The 23302-nt window shown below is 41.2% G+C and overlaps 1 protein-coding gene across 2 annotated transcripts in view; it reads left to right on the plus strand.

The window, feature by feature from the left end:
* Nucleotides 1–4044: 4044 nt before the first annotated feature.
* Nucleotides 4045–23302, plus strand: part of LOC113019247 (uncharacterized) — an 83714-nt gene continuing 64456 nt past the window's right edge. The window contains exon 1 of one of the 2 annotated variants that reach the window (XM_026162816.1): nt 4045–4723. In XM_026162816.1, the coding sequence (XP_026018601.1) occupies nt 4572–4723 (152 nt within the window). In that variant the 5' untranslated portion in view covers nt 4045–4571. The remainder of the gene's footprint in view (nt 4724–23302) is intronic. The other variant, XM_026162815.1, reaches the window with a different exon arrangement.

Below are 23302 nucleotides of genomic sequence, written 5' to 3' on the forward strand. Positions count from 1 at the left end.
TTTTTTTGTCATGTTGTGTAGTAGCACATCAGCATTCTTATCAGATCTTAGACAGGGTGTTTGGGGCATTTGATGTGATTTATTTTTTTTCTGTATTTGTTTTAACACCAGCTTTATTTTGTAATGATTCATGTCAGAGAAACTCAAAGTTTTTGTTTGATGAAAGGATGGCATGTTTGAATTTAGTGACAGAGCTTTGATATGTGTGTACTGTTCATATTCTTCAAAGTTGTCTTTGAATCACAGGTTTAAAACACTTGATCCACACGCAGGTTATTTTATTTATTTATCTGTTTTATTTGAATCAAACTACTTTCTCTGACATTCTAGTAGAACCTGTTAGAGTGTCCGTTTCTCCGTGGAAGTGCAAATATATCCAGTGGATGTTGATTATTTTAGACTGTACAGAATTGTCAAAGCTGTCTCTTCCCCCTCATGGCTGATTAATGTAAGTACCTGCTGACTGTGAAACATGTTGCACTACATTGTACAGATGAGCAACTCCTGTATCTTTGTTTCAATGTTATCCTGGTGGATGGAGTTGTTTTGTTTTTGGGTGGGGGGGGGGGGGGGGGGATGCAAAACTAAGTAATACTTTTAACAACTTCCTCTGACTCCAATGTGCCTCTTATTTATTTACATATATCAGCTATTAATAATATGTGTCTCTCTTTGTCACAGAAAGTTATCAGAGTATTTAGGATGCATCGTAATGTCTTAAATACCCGTGAAACTTTTATAGTTTATGTTAGTTTCTTTTTATGGGGGCATATGGCTTATGAACCGAATGCCACACCACAGCATTTACAGTTGAATCTGATTTGCATGCCCATTCCTGGTTTACACTGTATATGTATTTTGTGGTTTTCTAGTCATACTGGCCACTCAGTCAAATTTCAGAACTGCCTCAATTCTTGATGACGTAGATTCAACAAGGTGCTAGAAACATTCCTCAAAAATCTTTGGTCCACGTTGACATGACATCATCACACAATTGCTACAGATTTCTCAGACATACATCCACGATGGGAATCTCCCGAAGGTGGGTTGAGATCTGGTGACCGGAGGAGACTTGAGTACCATAAACTCACTGTCATGCTCAAGAAACCACTTTGAGTTCCAACCAGCCAGCAGAAGATGGATACACTGTGGTCATGAAGGCATGGACATGGTTAGCCATCAAGGAGGCTGGGGTGTTTAAACAAAGCTCACTGGTACCAAATTCTGACCCTACTATTATCTGTGTCCAGGTTTGGTGAGCTCCTGTGAATAGAAGTAAATGGCCTGCATTTGTATAGCGCTTTTCTAGTCCCTAAGGACCCCAAAGCGCTTCACACTACATTCAGTCATTCACCCATTCACACACTGGCGATGGCAAGCTACATTATAGCCACAGCTGCCCTGGGGCGCACTGACAGAGGCGAGGCTGCCGGACACTGGCGCCACCGGGCCCTCTGACCACCACCAGTAGGCAAACATGGGGTTAGTATCTTGCCCAAGGATATTTGGCATGCAGCCAGGAGGCAGCCTGGGATCGAACCACCGACCTTCTGATTAGTGGCTGACCTGCTCTGTCACCTGAGCTATAGCCACCCACTGTAGTAGCATCAGTTTCCTGCTCTTCATGTTCTGGCTCACAGAAGCGACACCTGGTGTGGTCTTCTGCTGCTCTAGTCCACCTGCTTTAAGTTTTGCCTGAAGAGATGCTATTCTGCATACTTTACTTGTAATTAGTGCTTATTTGAGTTTCTTTTGCCTTCCAATTGACTCAATCTGGCGATGTTCCTCAGCAATTTTAGACCACTTTGTGTTTAGAGTAACTTCATTCACCTTTCTTCCCTGTTCTGATGCTTGACGTGAACTTAAGAAGATCGTCATATCATTATGTGATTGGATAATGAGACAGTTAAATTATACAGGAGCAGATTAATGGCCAGAATAAAATATTTGATGCTTCAGCTGATTGTTAATATTGATACACCAGTTTTCATCAGTATATGAGAACAAAAAAAGTCAAGCATCAGCTGACAGTAGTCTAGAAACACAGCAACAGTTTCATGTCAGTAATAAATGTATTCGTTTTATTGGTTAGTTTTATTGAAGTAATAAACTCTTGGACTTTGACAAAACTTTATGCACATTCGAACTTTATTCTCTATGCAGAACCAGTTCGAAAATTGTCTGATAAGCAACCATCGAGAATGAATCGAACAATTGCTTCTATTAACTTAAATTAAAAGCCTACATTAAACAGACGGATAGATGAATGGATATTTATGAAAGGTATGCTAAAAAACAAAACTTGTTCAATGCATACAAATAATAAGACCATGTTATGTATTTAACACAGAACGCCACAAGAGGTCAGAAGAGCAGTATCTTTAAGTTAAATCTGCTGTCTTTAAAGCATTACCTGGAGTGTGTGTTAAAAAAGAAATGTATTGCCTGGAAATATTGGTTGCCATTGGTTTGTCTGATATTCTACATCATAGTTACCCCAAAGGTTCATTCTGTTCATCTGGACGTAGTGTTTTCAGTGGGAGAAACGTTTCGTCACTCATCCAAGTGACTTCTTCAGTCTCAGCTGACTGCAGGTTTCTCCAAATCTTATAAACAGTACATTTGCATAATGACTGAAACCAGCCCACTGAAGGAACAATGGGCTGGGAGGTCAGTTCCTTAATCTTAATAATGCAGATTCTCATGACTATTGATCAGCAACCACTGACCAAAACCCACTGATCAATGGCCATGAGTACCTTGAGTACCATTCACAGAGAGTTGGGGAATGGCTGCAATCGCAGCATTGTAAGACGGCGAAAGATGTACCCTTAGGCCCCCTCCTCGATTCAGAGATGGTCTTAGATGGTCAGAGAGGTATAAAATAATGGCGTACTGATCATGATAAGAAGTCCATTTGTAGACATACAGATATATGGTGATTCTTGCTTGTGTTATTTCTAAAAACACTAAACAAAAACCCAGCCTGTGATAAACGTAGAAGTCCTTAGTATATTTGATGATGCCAAAACTTTGTATAATACAATAATACTATACAGTGATCCAGCTACACTTATAGACAAGCTATAAATAATGTAATATGTGAGTCTATTTATTTCTATTTATAGCAGTTATTATTCATCTTAACTTGCATATACAAGTAGTTATCTTCACTGTGAGTCTCATTACTGCTAAAATTGATTTGAATTGATTTTCTTCAAAGTCGGACAGACATTGACTCAAAAAAAATTTTCCCCCGCCCCCTTTTTTTTGCAGCTATCTACTCAACTCCATCATCGAAGCCAGACTATGAAATACCATACCATAGAACAGCAGTCCCCAACCCCCGGGCCTCGGACCGGTCCGTGAGTCGTTTGGTACCGGGCCACGAGAGTTGAGGCTCAGGTGTGAAATGTATGGTTTTCAGGGTTTTCAGTGTTATTTTGTTATCGTTTTTATCGTTAACTCTGTTTTCCTGGGTCTTTTCACTTATGTTATGAATAAATCTTCTTTTTTTCGGTACCGGTACTAGTTTTATTTTGTTGTATGTAAAGGCCGGTCCGTGAAAATATTGTCGGGCATAAACCGGTCCGTGGCACAAAAAAGGTTGGGGGCGGCTGCCATAGAACAGCACACGTCTGTATTTGGATGTATGCACATGCTCAGTTCTGTTTAAGTTAAATGTTTGTATAACTGTAACCCACTTTATCTCATTGGGTAATATTGTAGTTTTACAGAAGCTTGACTAAATACTTTGAAGCGGCTTCCTGTACAATGTTTATGTCTGTAGCAGTCAAAAAAGATCAAGAAAAAAAACATGCTTCAGTAACACTTCAAAAATTAATTGTGCCAGGGTTAACAGATGAGACGTTTTGATCTTCTATGTATATCATAACTTATACTTTGCTTGCATCTGTCTCTCCAAAGAATCTCACTCCTTCCTCTTCAGTCTCTATCCCTTCTCCCCCTCTCCAGCTGCTGCCTCAGTGGGATGGGTGTAGTTTAGTGCCGCGTTCTTCCCGGATTGTCTTTCAGTCTCTCGCGGCTCAAATCCCGCTGAGGCCACTAATGGCTTAAGCCTCAAAAAATCTGAAATGCTTGAATCCTGGATCACCCTACCCCTGGGATAGCTGGAAATCTGAAATCAAGGACAACTGGAAAATATACTTTATAGAAAGCTGCAACGATTTACTGGCTATTTTTTCTGGGGGATTTTTTTGGGTTTTTTTTTTAAGTATTTATCATGTAGCAGATTGGGCTGGTGATGTTCTCCGGTAACATAAAATACTTGTAAATGTGGATCTGCTTCTTCAGGATTTCATCACAAAAGAAATACGAGCACTGGATTTATTAAGAAAGCATTACATTTTTATTTGTAAACCTGGAATTCACAAAAATTCCCCTTTTTCTCTCTTAATGTTGGGATTGTTGGATGGATCAAGTCTTAAGGACTCAAAACTTTCTATCTTAAATAAAAATTGTGCAGGTGTGTATGAATGTGGTTAAACACAGGATTAAGTAAGGAAGTGTGAGCTGCTTGTGCCTCTGTTTGTGTGCATAAATGTGTATGGATGTTTATAGCCATGTTAGAGGAAAAGAAGGACCAAGGTTCTCCAAAACAGAACAAACCATCAAAGATCAACAGCGGCAACACCTGTCACTCGACATTGGGTAAAACCAAGTATGTCTCAAACAGCGGCAACACCTTCAAACCTGCACACGGGTGAGAGAGGAAAATCTTTGTGTTTCATTTCTTTTTATGTCTGCAAGTGACAAATGCAATGCATGTGTGCATTTTGTATTAATAATGCCTTTACCTTTCATATGTGTGGAGAAAATGTGAATATGCAACAAAAAAAGTTTTAAAAAGTCATACAATCACAACCTGGATAAATGTTAAAAAACATTTTGCTAAAAAAAAAGAAATGTTATTTCTTTTGTTAGAAATAACATTTCTAACCAAATATAATGTAAAATCAAGATTAAAAAAAAACTACCTTTGTCTTTTTAAAACATTTTTTATTGTGTGACTTTTTTCAGGGGGTACAAATACAAAGAATAACAGTACTAATGATGAATGTTGAGAAACAGTCAACCTTAAAATCCTGCTAAATGTTGGTGAAGACTTTTATCCACAGTCGCGACTATATTCTTGTATGTCACGTGTGCATATGGAACAATTAGCAAGTTGGAAATAGTCCTTTGGTATTAACCCTGGCCCAAACAGCTCTTACAGCTAAAGGAAGACAACAACTGCACGTGACAGGGCTATGCATGTATATGTGGGTGTCCCATCTGTCTAGATCCAAGTATTTAAAAGTTTTATTCATGTGTGTACATGCATGGTACCACCAAACATATGTTCTTTAGTTGATGACAACAATGAATTCCCTCGATTTCGATTCCCATTTCAATCAAATCCAGGTAGGAGGAGATGAATGTAAACATCTAATACCCAGCTGATATCACTGCAAAGTAAAGAGGGCAAAGAGAATAAAGCTCTGTAGTTATTCAGTGAAGTGGCCTAACAAAATGTTGAGGCTGTATATGCTAGTCCTACTTGCTGCTACAGGCATGTCTGAGAGATGTTTATGTGAGTCTTAAGATTAACTGCAGTGGAAGATTCCAGATTCGTTTGCTATATTAGAACAAGACGTTGATGTTGCTCCAAAATCTGGCTCAGAATAGCCAACTTGGTGAAGATGTTCCTTTGCTTGGTGTGAAGAAACTGTGGGCAACTCAAGATGTTTGGATAGAAGTTGTTAATTGTAACCACCTATGGTATCTTCATTGTTACCATAGCAGCTGTTTGACAGTTTGACTTTTAACTGGATCCATTAATGGTCAGATCACAATGTCTTTACCTTTCATTTGTATCGCCATCTCTTTTCTCAGTGTTTCATTCATTATTCACCCATTCACTCATTCACTGCAGTTTGCAGCCTTTTATTTCCATGAATGAAACCCACTCATTTGGTCATTCATCTGTTAATTCATGTATTCACTCATTCACCCATAATCCATAAGTTTTACATTTATGTAAGATCTATAAAACATTCAAGCTTGAAGTACTGTACTGTTTTATCTAGACTTTTAAAGAATAGAGTCATCCATCCATCCATCCATCTTCTTCCATTTATATGAGTCCTAGGCAGTCTAAACAGAGCTTCAGTCTGTCTCCCAGATTGCCGCCTTCATCTCTTTCAAGGTGACATCGCCAGCCAGCCCAGATACATAATCTCTTATTTATCTGAGAGAGCCTAGGTTCTCACCTATGAGGCACCGGAAGGCATCCAAGTCAGATACCCACTGAGAAGTATTCTCTAATTCCTGACTTAAAACTATGCCATCAAAACAATTGTAATTGATTTTAAGGGACTGCTCAGAAGACTGCAGGTGCTCCAATTAATAATAAAAACACATATTAAAGTGTTTTCTGATCTGACACCACTATTTCTTAGGCCTAGGAAATCTTGCACAAACCAGCAACCTATCAGTAGCTGTGACTAAAATATGAAGCTTAATACGAAGCACAAATCTTTACTTTTAAGCATCAGATTTAAGCATCAACTAATGGTGTTTTTTTTTAATGAAGTTCAACACAACCACATAAAGCACAATTCTGGAGACAAGTTAAGAAGGTCTATGCTGATTTCATCCAAATGTATGACAGGATAAAATAAGAAAGGGATGGCACTTTAGATCCAAAGAGATCCCGTCGAGAGAGTGCCTTGGATAAAGATATGTGAATCTGGGGAGTGCCAAAAATTAGGAAAAGTGGTGACTGTGGTCATCTTTTACTTTTACATGGCTTGATGCTGGTTAGGCTAACTGTGGTGGGACAGATTTGGACAGATCAATGATGATTAAATTGCAATTATTATATTTTTTAGCCACCAGGTGGTAGGCATCAATGACACAAATTTTAACTTCTTTACAGGTTGTGTATTGACTTGATTTCAGTATTTATTGTGCTATAAATCTGTTTTTAACTGTACTAAAACATCTCAAATTGCTAAAGGCTGCACCATCTGCTTCTGCTGTTTTCTGTCAGCTGTTGCTCAGGTCGTGTACAGTGGGTCTCTCAGAGCTTTTCTGGCCATGTGTGCCCAAATTAAAGCTGTCAGTATGCTATAAAACTAAAACCAATTATCTATAGGAGGCTAAAGAGCCAGAGCTGAGCTACACTCCTTACCTTTACCTTATCTTACCTTTTCCATCACATATTAAGCCACTGATATAAAAACATTGACTAATTTCCTATGTTTAGATTATGTGATTATGCAAGATACTGAAATCTAAGCGCTCCTTCAGTTCAAAGACACACTGACCTTATAGAAACATTGTCTGAGTCACATACGCATTTAGCCTACATACTCACCATATGACCAAACACCTCGTAAATGTTTGAGAGGGTTTTGGTTTGTGAAATTTGATGCTGGTTATCATCCAAACCAGTGGATTTAAAAGAGCAGCTGTTCCCTTTTCTCCACTTTGTCGTTTTTGCTTTTTTAAATTTATTTATTTATTTATTTTTACCATCATTTCTTCTTTACTTTTCCTCTTTAATGTGCAAGCATTCTTCCTGGAGTTCCCACCATTCATTTTCATTGTCTTTTGTGGCTTTGCCCTTCCATGCCCGTTGGCCGGGACGCTTTAAAGTAGTTTTCCAGACAATCTGGATCCAGTCTGTCTGATTTTACTGTGTTCCTCAAACCTAAGTCCAAGTCTGTGTCATGTCATTTAACATTAAAAATTATTAGTCAGTGCAACCCCCAATACATTATGTATATGCTACGTCATGAAATCTTGAAACCTCAAGTCTAAGAAAATTTCTTTTTTTTTTTTTTTTTTTTTTAAGTTGTATGGAAATATCTGTGCCTAATTGTTGTGGCTTAAAACCTGCAGTTGCTTTATTTTTGGCCACTTGAGGGTGATAGAAAACAATTTCCGCTACTGAGGTTTGGTGTGCGTTGCTTGAAAGTTGTCCATCCTGTGTATTCCTTGACTCTTTTGGAGGTTATTAGCTCGTTCTAGGTGAAACTCAGAGATGGTGTAGCACCAAAATACTCCCACTGATTGTTTTGGTTGCTAGCAGATTACCATAGTTGCCATTTTTTCATGATTGTGTGCAAATACTCACTAACTACTAGCCAGGCAGTCGAACAACTTGATAAAGTGCAACACAAACCAGAATTTGGGTGGAAGGTGGGGCTTCAAGTGAAAGTTGTGCCCTAGCATTGCAGCCTACATGCATACATATACTAATTTAGATACAGGCAAAATGTACAAAAGTCCATCATTCAAGTAATAGAATCCAGTCATCCAAAATGGGGAACACACTAATGTCACATGGTTAGTTAAATTCAGTAGTCAGTTAAATTATTCTTGATGATGCAGATCACAAAAATATGACAATCATAGGAAATATGGCTGTCACAATATTGGACAATCCTGCATCACACGCTTTAGGCTCACACAGAAGGGACCCCCATCTTCAGAGCGGGCTGTTGAACTGTTGATGAGGCGCCCTATTGGTGCCACACTGATGATGATAAATGAATGGACTTAGCACTATCTGTTATCTCTACAATAATCCATTAAATATACATATATGATGGTTTTAAATCTATATAAAGCGATCAGTTTGGCGTGGTTATCCTTTATATTTGGGCAGTGCCATTTCCTCACATCCTGGTCACTTTGTGTTGGACTCCATTAGTTCATCCAGTTGTGAAAAGGATTTCTGGGTCACCAACCAGTCCCGCCTCAGAGTGAGGCTTTTAAAGTGTAATAACTGTGGACAGGATGTCACAGTACAAAACCATGATTTAGTGACATGATTTTTAAATAGTGTGTGGTTAAGAAAAGCTAAGGCTACAAACTTTCCTTTGGCTTTGCAGTCAAAAACGCACATCAATTTCAGCAATTAAAAATGATCTGTTTTTGTGTCTTAAAATAGTCAGCGTCTTATAGCTAGCTCACTATATCAGTTGATACAGTGTCGAGTGTGTGAGTGTGTCTGAGACGGGATGACACATACCTTGATGGTGATGAAAAGTCTCAACTGTAATTGAAGCCACTGTGTCATGATGTAACTCGGACTAGGCGCATACACATATTCACACGCTGTGACATGATGTGGTATCACTCTCATTTTCCAATATCCAACTCGTTTGAGCTCGCCATAATGCCAGATGGGAGAGATTCCTAAGATTTTACATGAGAAGTTGTTTTGTCTTAATGGTCATCCTCGTGGTTTTGGCAGGTGGTCAAGTGCCTACTCGTTAACCTCAAGTGTTTCCATTAATTTCTAGGAGGCATTAATATAAAACACTAGCAAAAATCTACTCTTCAAGTATCAAATAATCACCCGCTGAAGGCTTGTTGAGGATGGCATCTGCACTCAGCTTGGTTTCTCAGAAGTGACAGCAGAGTCCAGACTTCTTTAAGAATATGGATGTATTAAAAGATTGGATACCGGGCAGTGAATTATCTGAATGACACATGACTTAAAAACTTTTCTAGCTTCTAATATCTGTTTCTGCGTCATGCAAATAGAACTCAGTTTTCAGACACATGAAGCCTCAGTGGATAGGGGTGCAACAATACACAAAATTCACGGTTCGGTTCAGTTCGATATTTTTTCGATACAAAAAAATGTTCATGCCTTTTTAATTTGTCATTTATTAAAATTATAAATATATATTTTAACTCAAAAGTACAGTTTTTAAATTTAATGTTGCTGAAACAACAAAAAAAAAACAACATAAATCTATCTGATCGAGAAATCACTCATCTTTGGAAAAGAGAGTTTATCACAGAGAAATGGCTCTTTCCAAAATAAAGCTATACTATACGCTTCTTCTGGGCTATATTCTCAGCAGCATATTAAACATATCAGGTCCCCATAAGGAGAATCATGTGCTAACGGCTGTCTAAATGACTCGGGTAAAGTTTGTAGCATGCGTGCTTGTTGTTTTTGCAAATCTCCATTAACGAGTTCCTGCGGATCGCCCCGTGCGTGGGGCTGGATGGTGTCAACACGTTAATGAACTAACTGCGCTAACGCACTAGTTCCCACCAATGTAATTGAGCATTGCGTGGCACATTCAACATACTGTTTTACTTTTGTCCATGATGCACTTACCATCAGGGTCATACTTTACATCAAAACCAAAATAGTTTCAGACGCCAGGGGCCTGTTCTTCGTACCGCACTAAGTGAGTTAGCTGGATGAGATTGTTGACGATTTCGCGTGATCCTGGATCGTTCGGTTCCCCGAAGCCCATCCGGGACTTGCTGTCATAGCAACAGAGCCGTAAGCGTAAACCTGCTGGGGAGCAGGTTTACTTTATGTAAACAGGATTAGATCGCGGCCACGCAGGTATGTCCGCGTCATTCATACGAAAGCAACAGCGATATTTTACCACTGTTTCACCATAAATAAATAACATCAATGTAACTAAAGATAATGCAGCACCTGATCCATTTATTGATTTCACACAGATACATACAGGTCATTCCCAAAAAAGGGAAATGTACTATTAACATTCTATTACATGTATGTGATTATTACAGATGTAATTCATATTTCAGAGTAGTAATTGTAAATTACTTCGTGTAATCAAGATGAGAGACCACGGCTATAAAAGCGAAGGTGGATTTGGGAAGTCTGTCGCAGTCATATCCTGTCCGTATACGCGAGCAACCCATTGCGGAAGGTGCAAGATTGATAAGGAGAGTCCTCAGAATTCAGCGTATATTGCAGGACAGACAGGATCCTTTAGCTCAGCGCGACAGTGTGCTCATAGAGAGATATCGATTTTCCCGTGAGGGTATTATTTACTTAACCAACTTGTTGACGAGGGGGTGCAGGACCACCACCTGTCTTTTTTTTGCTCTGCCCTTTTCTTGGTTGCTGTTATGAACAAACAAACAGAGTATTCCAGGGTCTCTTTCCAAGAGACGACAAGCAATATAAGTGATAAATATTACCACTCTGTAGAATATTCTTATATTTCACTTTTACTTGTTCCCATGTTCTAGTGGGTCCTGTTGTGGCTCTAATGTGAAAGGGGATATAATATAACATATTATAATATAATATAATGTAATATAATATTGGATAATATGGTGTGATATGATAAATCTACCCTACCGCCTACTGGTGTTGGCCAGAGGGGCCGATGGCGCAATATGGCAGCCTGGCTTCTGTCAGTCTGCCCCAGGGCAGCTGTGGCTACAACCGTAGCTGCCTCCACCAGTGTGTGAATGTGAGAGTGAATGAATAGTGGCATTGGAAAGCGCTTTGGGTGCCTTGAAAAGCGCTATATAAATCCACTCCATTATTATTGTTATTATTGAATTACTTACGAGTTTAATTTGTCAGCAACTTTCTGCCAGCCCTCTCTCCTTGCTTTTGCAGCCTTTGCAGTGTTCCCTTGCGTTTTAATTAAACTCTGAAACTCCTGAAATCCCTCACTCAAGAGTTCTTGCTCTGCTGCCGAAAAATACCGAGCGCGCTCCTTCGACATTTTCGCCGACCAATCAAAGGGTTGCCGATCAATGTTTCTACTATCGATGCGTAGCCCCTGTTGGGCCACCCAGTGATCTCACATTACTTCATCCAGCTATACTAATCGTCAACAACAGGTGTGTTCGGGGAACCGGAATAGCGAGCTCAGAGTTAGCGCGATGATTTGGTCTTGGATGTTTCATTTGATCTTGGATGTAGTAAGCGACGTACGAAGCACAGGGCCCAGGGCCCTATTTCAGGAAGCCGGTTTAGTGCAAACTCTGAGTAAGTATACCCTGAGTTAACGAAAACTCTGGGTTTTCGGTTTCACAAAGCAAGTTTAGATTAATTCTGAGTGAGTCACTATGACGACACACTCCGTGAAGCTAACCTGCCCCCTAGCAGGTTTACTTCAACTAACCCTGACTGTCTCCGCCTCTTTGTCAGAAACCTGACTGTAGGAAGTGTCGGACATGGCGTGCCCCTTCCTTGAAGAGCCAGTAGATGTTGAAGCCCAAATTCTCCGCAGAGCTCTCCGCCGGGAGAGAGTGATTAGAGCGCGTTTGGACATTTTATCATTTCCTGATGATTTCCTGTGTGAAAGTTATCGTTTTTCAGCACAATCTATAATTTATTTGAATAACATCCTCAGGCCTAATATTGCTCATGTGACACATCGCGGACATTCTCTCAGTTCTGTACATATTATTTGTATTGCACTTCGGTTTTTTGCAAACGGGAGCTTTCTGTATAATATTGGTGACGCTGAGCACGTTTCCAAGGCTACCGTCTGTCGGGCAGTCAGGAATGTTACAGTTGCACTGAAACGTCTCCTGTACTCGTTTGTGGTGTTCCCCGGTCATAGACCCACAAGATAAAGAAAACACACTTAAAACTCAGTCATAACTTACTTAAGAAATAATGATGGTGTAAGGGAGAAATACTTTACAATCTCCACCAGATATCTCAAGAACAATAATGAACACCCTTTGTTTTTTTGTGTGCCTGTGTTACAACTTATTCACAAGTTAAATTTATTTAATAAATTAAAACTAAATCACTGTTGAAGGTTTATAGTAGTTGCAGGGTTACTGAACTCTCATTCCTGTTCTGAATTTCAAACAGATGCTGTATGCTGAGGTATTACAGCACATTACTGTAGCATGAAAGTTTTCTTATAGCACTCCTAATGCCACATTAGACCTCTGTAAGTGTAAACATGTTCTAGCTACACATAAACAATATGAGAAACTTAGTATTCATGCATTATACTAACCTACAGTTATTGGGATGATATGGTCACGTGGGGTAATGCTATTAGCTATTAATTTTCTGTTAATTAAGCTTCTTCTCCATTAGTGTCTAATCGGATCAACTCGCCACGGTTTGCCAAGCAGGTACTAAAATGTGATGTCACACTGCATGCCACCAATTGGCTGGTCAGAGCATCACCTGATGAGTCATGTGAGCGTCTTCTTCACAAAAATTAAAACTGCCATTTTTGAAACCCAGGAAATGGATACAAAAAACCAACTATTCGATTCTGATTTGATTCAATTCAATTCAATTTTGACTGAGACAGTCAGAAATATTACAATTCTGATCATTTATCAGTACATATCCATATTTTTATATCGCTATATAAAAACAAAGCTGACACTTGTGAGACTTCATCAGAGGTGTAAACATAACAGCAGATGCCTTTGTGTCAAAGTAACTGAGGATAAAACACAGAAAAACATGAAGCTTTTCCTGGCCTAGCTTTTTATAGCAGATAAACTTAAAAATATTTTGCAGTAGAACAAAAAATGAAGAAAACCATGAAGCAACATGTGAATATTACCTGATGCTATTGAAGTGAAGCAGAGCAAAGTTACAAAAGTTTTATTAGAGACACATCGTTTTGCAATTTGGCATAATTTTTAAAAAGTTTAAATTTTTTCGGTGAACAGAACAAATGAGGCTTTCTTGTCGGAGGTCATTTCTGAAAGAAAAAAAACTGCATCTGACAGCACTGCACACAACGGTAGACTGGCGCGTAATAAGATAGCGAATAATGCAGAAAACAGAGATTTGAGAGAGAAAGAGCTGTGCAGGAAATGTGATTTTATGGTGATGGAAGCAAAACAGCAAAGGTAAGAGGGAATTAATGAGGATTTTTATCAAATGTGAAGCGTACTTTTGATCTTCTTTTGCTGCTGGTTCAGTGCATTTTAGTCGGAGAGTGTCAAAACCTGCAGCATCAGAATCTGTGAGCTGCCGGCTTTGAGAGATGTCCATATATGGATCGTTCACCATGTGGGGTGAACGATCTGTGCTTTGTGTTTACAACTTTGTGCGGAATCTGTTTACATGCTCTCATTTTATGTTTGGTGGTTGTTGAAATAGTTTTGTGAGGCTTAACCTAAGATTCTGGGATTTCTGGCAAAATACATTTATATTTAATAATCGGTTCAGGATTTCATGAATCGACATTGCATTATTCAAGCTAAAATCTATTTAAATTGGAAAAAAAAAATTTTTTAAACCCACCCCTACTGGGTTTTAATGGAAAACCAGTAAATCTGAGTTGAGTTAATTCGAGTAGCTACTAGGGGGAAATGGGCTTTTTATACACTATGCTATTTTGAGAAATGCCATTTTGAATTTTCCCGGCGTGCATAACTGATAATTGTTATTAATAGTTGTAGATATTTAGCAAGAGCTTATGTATATGTAAGGACTATCTTGTGTGGTCTCACTAGGTTTTATTTAGTGTTACAGAAATTTCCACCTACTAAACACTCGGGTTATAACTTGGCCAAGTTTGACCCTTCGAACAGCTGCTGCCGTCTGCTCTTGTGCTGCTGCTGCAGCCTTGTGACCAGAGACCTGGACTTGAGTCATACCTAAGTCAAAACAAAGACATGAAACCACATTTGGACTTGACTGCTGCAAGCCCTGACCTTCAGGAAACTTTAAAAAGAAGTTTTTCTTGCATGAAATCATTTTAAAAAGAATTTAAAAAGAGTTTTGATTCAGAATGTGCCTTCACAGGAATGAATAAGTTTAAAAATAATTGCAAATTCAGAGTTAAACATTTATTGTGCTGGCATAATAAATTGTTTTACATCTTTGCACACGTCACCACAGCTAAGACTCGAGGTGCTGAGTGACTGCAGCTTTCTGCTTGAGCCAGTAGTGATTTATTTTCATCAGTTCTTATTAAACTCTCTGGCTAACTGGACCTCAGAGATTACATCAGCTGTCAGAGTGCTGGTGTACACAGCTGTTACCAATCAATATTGTATTTCCACACAAGACCACAAATTAACATCAATGTAGAATAATTCAAAAGGAGCCGCTGAAAATCTTTGTATAATAATACAAACAACAACATAAGCATTTGAGCTTAAGCAGATAGATGCCCTTATCTCTGAGTCATTTGTCAAAAATATCAAAGCTTATTAAAGTGGCGGTGCTGTGGAGAGATTTATGACCCCAACATGTGTAGCAGCAAGGTTTGCCCGGTGTGGGTTACTGCGAGCACTTTGTGTCCTCACTTTCTGATGATTTAAACTCCATCTGTCTGTTGCTGGGCATGTAACAGAGGGTGTAGGGACTCCCACTAACGGCTGAGGTAACCCCACACTCATGTCACATGACTTGTCAGTCAGGACCGGGTATGTTGGGTGATGGCTGGCATCCAAAAGGGGTGATGATTAGGATTCTCATGGACTCTGTCAGTTTTGGCCGGCGGTCATAGGTTCTGTCCAATAATATGACGCAAGACTGGAGTAAAAGACATCCATGGATTGGCACTTTATTAAAGAAGGAGCATGATAACAGCACAAACACTAACTACAACTAAACAAAATGGCTTCCTTTTATACTCTACCTTTTCAGGTGAGCATCTGGAATAGCCCAAGTATGGGGGTTAACTAATCAAAATGAACACATAACCCTCCACACAAACAAACATACAATAACATTAAAGCACATCACAAACATATACTGTACATATTTCCAACACATACTATAAACAAACCAATAACATAAGCTTCACCTATTTCTATCTAAATTAAAACCCTCTTTAACCATACTCCCTAACCCGGCACACTGGTCTGCTCCAAGAGCTCTTAAGCAGGTGATTGAGCCGCTTTCACTCTTTTGCTCCACATCCTGCAAGAAGCAACCAGGACAGGTGAGTACCTTTACAAGTTCTCATTTCACATATGTTTAGGTTGTTGATAAATGATTAACTGCAAACAGCTCTAACTTTGGCTCTTCTCCGACACAGGTAGGATGGCCAGTCCCACTGTCTCTTTTCTGTTACAAGCTGTCAATTTAATCGTATGTCAAATAACCTAATAAAAGACTCCATAAGAACTAATGTGTTTTCTTTATTACCCTATTTTAAATTCCCAATCCAACAATTTATTATTAATAATACCAACCAGGTAATGGAACCCCTGGTCTCCATTACAGACTTACTGCACACGGTGGCAATATTAAAGTCTGAAATAGAAGCTGGCTGAAAGACAACTTTAACAATCTCCAAAGAGGAAGAAAGTTTGGTCAGTAAACAAATTAGAAAAAAAGAGCCAAGTAGTAGATCTCAGTGAACATTCTTTCGTATTTGAAATTGTTTCAAAAGTGAAGATTTTATATAAGTGTACCATTTTTAATACATTTAGCACCTATACAACATCTCCAACAGTTTCCTGTGGCACTCAATGTGGTCTTCCACTGCTGTACCCCATTCAGAGATGCTCTTCTACATACCTTGGTTGTAACTAGTGTCTATTTGAGTTTCTGTTCTGAAATACTCAGACCGTCCATGCCATGTTCAAAGTATTTTACATCACCTCTCTTCCCCATTTCGATGGTTAGTTTAAACTTCAGCAGGTCATCTTGATGATATCTACATGAATAAATACGCCACATTGCATTAACAATTAGCTAAACAGGTACAGGTGTATCTACTGAAATAGCTGGCGAGTCAATTTATCTGTCTTTGCTTTCATCCTTGCAGCAGTTTAATATCAGGAACTTTTTAGTTCTGCTCCAAACTCCTAAACACAAACTTAACAATGTGGTGTATGCTGTATAGTGTAGTGAAGAATGCCCAGACCTCTACATTGGAGAGACCAAACAGCCACTTCACAAACGCATGGCACATCATAAAAGAGCCACCTCCACGGGACAAGACTCAGCAGTCCATCTGCATCTTAAGGATAAAGGTCACTCTTCCGAGGATGCCAATGTTCACATTTTGGACAGAGAAGACAGATAGTTTGAAAGAGGAGTGAAAGAAACCATTTTATGTCTACTGTGAGGGACCATCTTTGAACAGAGGCGGTGGTTTACGACACCAACTGTCTGCCATCTATAATCCAGTTTTGAGATCCCTTCCCAGACGCCTTAACGCCTACTCACATCCTGGGCCATCTGACCTCAGGAAATCACATGATAGGGTGGGGCTAGGTTTCACAATGAGCTCACCCGAAACCCTGGCTGATTGTGACCCACACCCGTTTTCACACCTTGGCTCATGTGATTAGGTAGAGGATCATTAGGGGGTCCTTTTGTCCGTCTTTGGGGGGAAACTCCCACCATTTTACCTTTAGAACTGAAGAAGCTTCTCGGATGAGAGGTGAAACATCTTCAAGAAACTTAAAGAAGTCCAGATGCTTTTCTTTCCAAGCTCCTTAGACCTGACATTATGTTCTCTGAATGTTCAGGTGTTCACAGCAGTCACGTGTAGATGTAAATTCAACCATCCAAACGCAGAAAGCATGAACAGGATGTAATAGCTGTGAGTTATTTCTATTTTATTTATTGTCTCTAGATGAAAATTCCAGTGAACAGTCATAACATAAACCAGTGCTAGCACATTAGCTTTTCACACTTTTCTCACTGTGTTAAATGGCCATGTAAATGGGTTATTTGTTGCAGCCATTTTGTTAACATCTTCTCATCCGCCACACTGGGACAGTTAAATATTCCTTTGTAATATCTCCCTGGCTGAATTTCCAGTTTCATCACAGTGAGGAAGTAGGAACCCGGAAAGATACTCAGGGTTGAACACAGATACTAATTTGAGATTTCATATTCCTCGTCCATGTTGGCAGCGGCCACCGTCTGTTGTCAGTGGTCTGGGGTCTGGTTACCTCCAGCCAGAATTGCTTAGATCATAGGGCTTTGGAGTTGACGTAACACTGCAATGTATTTTGGGAGTACTGCGCCATATATCTGGGCCACGAATCAAAACAAACACACTGTGCTGTGTTGGAAGGACGGTTGCTAGAAACATGCTTAAAAGCAGTTACAAGGACGGTACAGAGACAGATTGCGTCTGGATGCGAAGAGACAGTACTTGCAGAGCTTGCATTGGAAATGAACTTTGCTGGAACACTGTAAAGCTGTGGGTTGTGGGAATGACCCATAATGTTTTATCTAGGAGTCTACCCATATGGAAAAGATATATATAACTCTTATAAAGTTTGTATCTGTCTTGTGTGAAACTTGTATGAAAAGCATATAAGAGTGAAAACAGATATAAGATCCCTTGAAAAATTATATAATGAAACTTGTATGTTTTGGATACTTGCTAAAACAATGTATGAAAGTAATGAGAAAGTGGCCACTTTCATGAGTAAATCGTGTAAGCCTTATATGATTTACTCATGAAAGTGGCCACTTTCATGACTTCTGGCATGATAAGACATATGTCATCCAGATATGGGCCAGGCCTGGCATAGATGGCACTGTCTATGTGATGGCATGCCACATCTGGCTTGATTGTGGTTTGGTTTATGTGGCCCAGGCTCATAGAAGACAGGCCTGGCCGGGAGCTGGCATTAAGCTGGCACTTCTGACTAACTGGTGTCATGGCAGGTTGTATGTCAACCAGATGTGTGCCAGGTCTGGCAATGACGCCACTGTTTATGGCATGCCATATCTGGCCCAATTATGGTTTAGTTTATGTGGCCCAGGCCGGAGCAGGTCACCTACTGATCGGAAGGTTAGTGGTTCAATCCCTGGCTTCTCCAGTCTGCATGTCGTGAGTGTGAGTGTGTATGAATGTAGTTAGGAAGCACTCAGTTAAGAGAAAGTGTGTGGTTGGGGGAATGTGGCATGTTGTATAGAGCACTTTGAGTAATCTGGGCGAGTTGGAAAATGCTATATAAGAATCAGTCCATTCACTGTCCGAACAGAGTTTTGTCACGTTACTTTTGCACTATCACTTTCACTTTTTCACTTTTTTTTTTTTTATTGTCACATCACATGTGCAGGTACATTGGTACAGCACATGCGAGTGAAATTCTTGCGAGCTTCACAAGCAACAGAGTTGTGCAAAATACAATAACATAAACAGGCAAAATATACGAATGGCTAAATCTGAAACTAATAAATATATGTACAATATATAATAGTATATGCAAGCAAAAAAAAAAAAAATTCTGGATGTGTATACTAAATGTTTTTCTACGTGTGTGTGTGTGTATACACATATTTTACAAATTAAATAGAGTAAACAATAAATAAAATATATAAAAATATACAGAGTTGAGACATGTGCAAAACAGTGGCATTACTGTACAGTATGCAGTGCATAATGTTGAAGTTCCAGTAGTGAAGCTGAGGTGTCTATGACGTGTTCAGCAGTCTGATGGCCTGATGGAAGAAGCTGTCTCTCAGTCTGCTGGTACGGGACCGGATGCTGCAGAACCTCCTTCCTGATGGAAGTAGTCTGAACAGTTTATGGCTGGGGTGACTGGAGTCCTTGATGATCCTCCCCGCTTTCCTCAGGCACCGCTTCCTGTAGATGTCTTGGAGGGAGGGAAGACCTCCAATTATCCGTTCAGAGCACCGCACTACTCGCTGGAGAGCTTTGCAGTTGTAGGCGGTGCTGTTGCCATACCAGGTGGTGATGCATCCAGTGAGGATGCTCTCAATGGCACAGTGATAGAAGGTCCTGAGGATGCGGGGGCTCATGCCGAATCTTTTCAGTCTCCTGAGAAAGAAGAGGCGCTGCTGGGCCTTCTTCACTGTTTTGTTTGTGTGTACTGACCACGTAAGATCCTCAGCCAGGTGTACGCCAAGGAACCGGAAGCTGCTCACTCTCTCCACAGCAGCGCCGTTGATGGTGATGGGGGTGTGTACTTCTCTGCACCTCCGGAAGTCCACTATCAACTCCTTTGTCTTTGCGACGTTGAGGGTGAGATGGTTGTCTTGACACCAGTGGGTCAGGGCGCTGACCTCCTCCCTGTAAGCCGTCTCATCACCGTTGGTGATAAGACCCACCACTGTAGTGTCGTCCGCAAACTTCACAATGATGTTGGAGTTGTTAGTGGCTGTGCAGTCGTAGGTGTAGAGTGAGTACAGGAGAGGGCTCAGTACACACCCCTGTGGAGCACCAGTGTTCAGTGTGATGGGGGATGAGGTGATGCTGCCCAGTCTGACCACTTGGCGTCTGTCAGACAGGAAGTTAAGGATCCAGCTGCAGAGGGAGCTGCTCAGTCCTAGATCCTGCAGTTTTCTGTCCAGCTTCGAGGGAACGATGGTATTGAATGCTATTATGCACATGTTGTTATTACATGGCTTAATTAAGGTACACATTAGGCTGACATCTGGGGCCAGAACTGAAACATGGCCCAAGCAGGCATAGGCTACAAAAAGATTTCCCAAGCCTTGAACATCCCACATAGCACTGTTCAAGACCAAAATTGAACTTTTTGGCCACAATGCAAAACGCTATGTTTAGCGGAAAACTAACACTGCACATCACTCTGAACACACCATCCCCACTGTCAAATATGGTGGTGGCAGCATCATGCTCTGGGGGTGCTTCTCTTCAGCAGGGACAGGGAAGCTGGTCAGAGTTGATGGGAAGATGGATGGAACCAAATACAGGGCAATCTTGGAAGAAAACCTCTTGGAGTCTGCAAAAGGCTTGAGACTGGGGCGGAGGTTCACCTTCCAGCAGGACAATGATCCTAAACATAAAGTCAGGGCAACAATGGAATGGTTTAAAACAAAACATGTCCATGTGTTAGAATGGCCCAGTCAAAGTCCAGATCTAAATCCAATCGAGAATCTGGTATTTTAAAGAGTACTTAGCAGAAATATTATACAACGTAATGGGGTTGCAAACTCCCAGCAAAAAAAAAAAAAAAAGAAAAAAAGAAAAATAGGGAACCACCCCCCACCCTCTGCCTTATAATGCTTAATCAATATAATCTACTTTAATTCAATGCATGTGTAAAACAAATGCACAGAAATCAATTATTTTTTCAAAATATTTAAATAGATTCAACATCTTTCTTGCACAGAATTGCAGATTGCACAGATTGTACCTTCCCAAAGGAAAAAGTACTATAGCTTATGTTACGAAATAAACATATATTCTTAGTACTTTCTGATTATATTGTTTTATGTATTTTAATAATAAAGGCTTGCAAAGCAAGGCCATTTTTGACTCATAAACCAAGTGCTTAGCCAGACTGAAAACAGGAAGTCTAGGGTAGAGCTGCAGAAGTATATTAATAAATACAAGAAACCAGACAGAAAAGTGGAACTAGTAACATATAAGGACTTGTTTTTATCGAAACGATGTGTGACGTGTGAAGTACCAAAAGAACACCTATATGAGACAGATTTTTAGCTTCTAATGTTAGAGATTCTGGAACTTGCTTTGGGCTGTGCAGGGCTCTCTCTTCCGGAAGATGATTGGATAAAGAAATATAAATGTTTTGACCACTCCTGAGTCGGGTTTTCCCTGTCATGGGGATCAAAGAATCGGGTTTAATACTTACTAGGGTATATTAGACTTATATACAGTAATTGATTTCTATACATTTTATGTCAGATTAAAACTTTGGTTGATAGATTCAGATAATTATTTATTAAAAGCTCGACATTTTAAATGAGAATAAGAAAGAAAAGTATGTCTTTGTGCCCCCTTTTCCCTGTTCATGCCCTACCTGCCCCCCTGGCAAAACTTTGCTAGACTCGCCCCTGCACAGTTACCAGCCATCAGCTATGTAGAAAAAGATCCTGGTGTAGAAAGTTAAATAAATTCAAAATAAATTAATTAAATTAATTTTAGCAACAACTTATCAAACTTAAACTTGGGCTCTTCAACTGGTGGGGGAGATTGTCACATCTTGCAGGAGCTTTCCTCTCCTCAGGAGCTCCCTCTGCAGGAGGGGGAGATACAGGAGAGGTGGAGGAAGATCTCAGCCTGGGTGTTTATTGTCTTATGTAGTCTGGAAGATGAGTGGATGGTGGGGTGGGTGCAGTTTTCTCTGTGGTGGGGTTGGGTGGACTGTCCCAGGCTCTGTGGGGCCGGGCGGCGCTGCTGCACTGGGCCCGGTCTGGATGGGCCTGGGCCCCCTTTCCCTGGCGGGTCGCGGAGTATGGGGGTGCCTACTGGGGTCAGCGGGGGAGCTGGCCCCAGGGAGGGGTCACTTGCCCCTCCCTTCCTTCCCTCCCCATCTCCAGCTGCCTCCTTCTTCCCGCTCCACCACAACCACCCACACATGCAGGGCCTTGGAGTAGGGGTATGTCACCAGGGTGCAGAGGAGGCTACCCCCCCCCTCTGTCCCCTTCTGGCTGCCTCTGCCTCAATTTTATCCCACAACTTAGACATTCACATTACTCACACTCTCATTACATATACATATAGGATCTTGGGGGTGGGCACGATACACGGAGTCCAAAGTACCATCAGGGTGTACACCCCACCCCTGGCATCGTTGCCCACCTCTCAATTTTAAATACACGTAGACATTGAGGGCTAGCAGGAGGGACTATGCGCTTACCTGCTGCTCTCTGGCAGGTAGCTCCATGCCCTCCTGGGTTTTAAATGCACCTTAGAACACACATGCATCAACATTACAATGAGCGGGTGGAGGGAGGTTTGGAGTCTTCTCTCACCCCCATTCTCTGCGACCTGCTGGAGCGGGGGGGGGCTAGGACTAGGAGGAGGAGTTGGCCGTCCGACTGCGGTCTGGAGTGTGGAGCCTTCCTGCTGCTGCGGAGTCGGGGCGGTCTGCCTCCCCCCACCGCAGGGAAAAGGGAAACACCACCTGGGTCTGGGTGCAGTTCCCCCCTCCAGGGGCGGGGGCACCTAGACCCGGTTTGTAGAGTACGCTTGGGGAGTGTGATCGTGTGTACAACGTCTCTTTATGTCTGTCTCCACGTTGGTTGAGTGTGGAGTAAGTGCATATGAGAGCATGAGGGTGGGAATGGATGTTTGTATCTGTGTGCCTGTATGTCTGTGTCTATATGTCAGGTTGGGTGTCAGGCGCCACCTCTCTGGGGACATCTCAGGCCCTCCAAGGTTTGGAGGCCTATCTCCCCCTACCACCACTTCCCCTGCCAGTGGCGGACCCCCTCAGACATCGGTGCGTTGGTGGTTCTTTGTGTCCGGGGATGGGCGTCCAGGTACACACCGGCTCACTCCTTGGCGGCCGCTTATCGGGGCCCGGAGCCTGGGGCTCGCTCGGGCCACTTCGGAGGTGGGGTGCCCCCGGCCTCTCGGCCTGGGGCTCGGTCACTCAGGCGCAGCTGGCTGCCGGCGGAGCTCACGGGCGCGTCACTGCAACTCCCCCTGGCTTCTGCTCCGCGGCTGCTGAGTGAGCCCTCATCTGGGACTCTCCTCAGCTCTTTCCTTCCTTGGTCTCTTGTGTTCTGGGGGCCTCTGGATGTCTGGAGTTTTGATCTCCTCCACACCTGCTTCACGCCCTGGAGGACGGGGCTGTGGCCCCCCCACACCCTCTAGCAGATTATTACATG

The sequence above is a fragment of the Astatotilapia calliptera genome, chromosome 3 (genome assembly GCF_900246225.1).
Source record: "Astatotilapia calliptera chromosome 3, fAstCal1.2, whole genome shotgun sequence".
NCBI lineage: Eukaryota > Metazoa > Chordata > Actinopteri > Cichliformes > Cichlidae > Astatotilapia > Astatotilapia calliptera.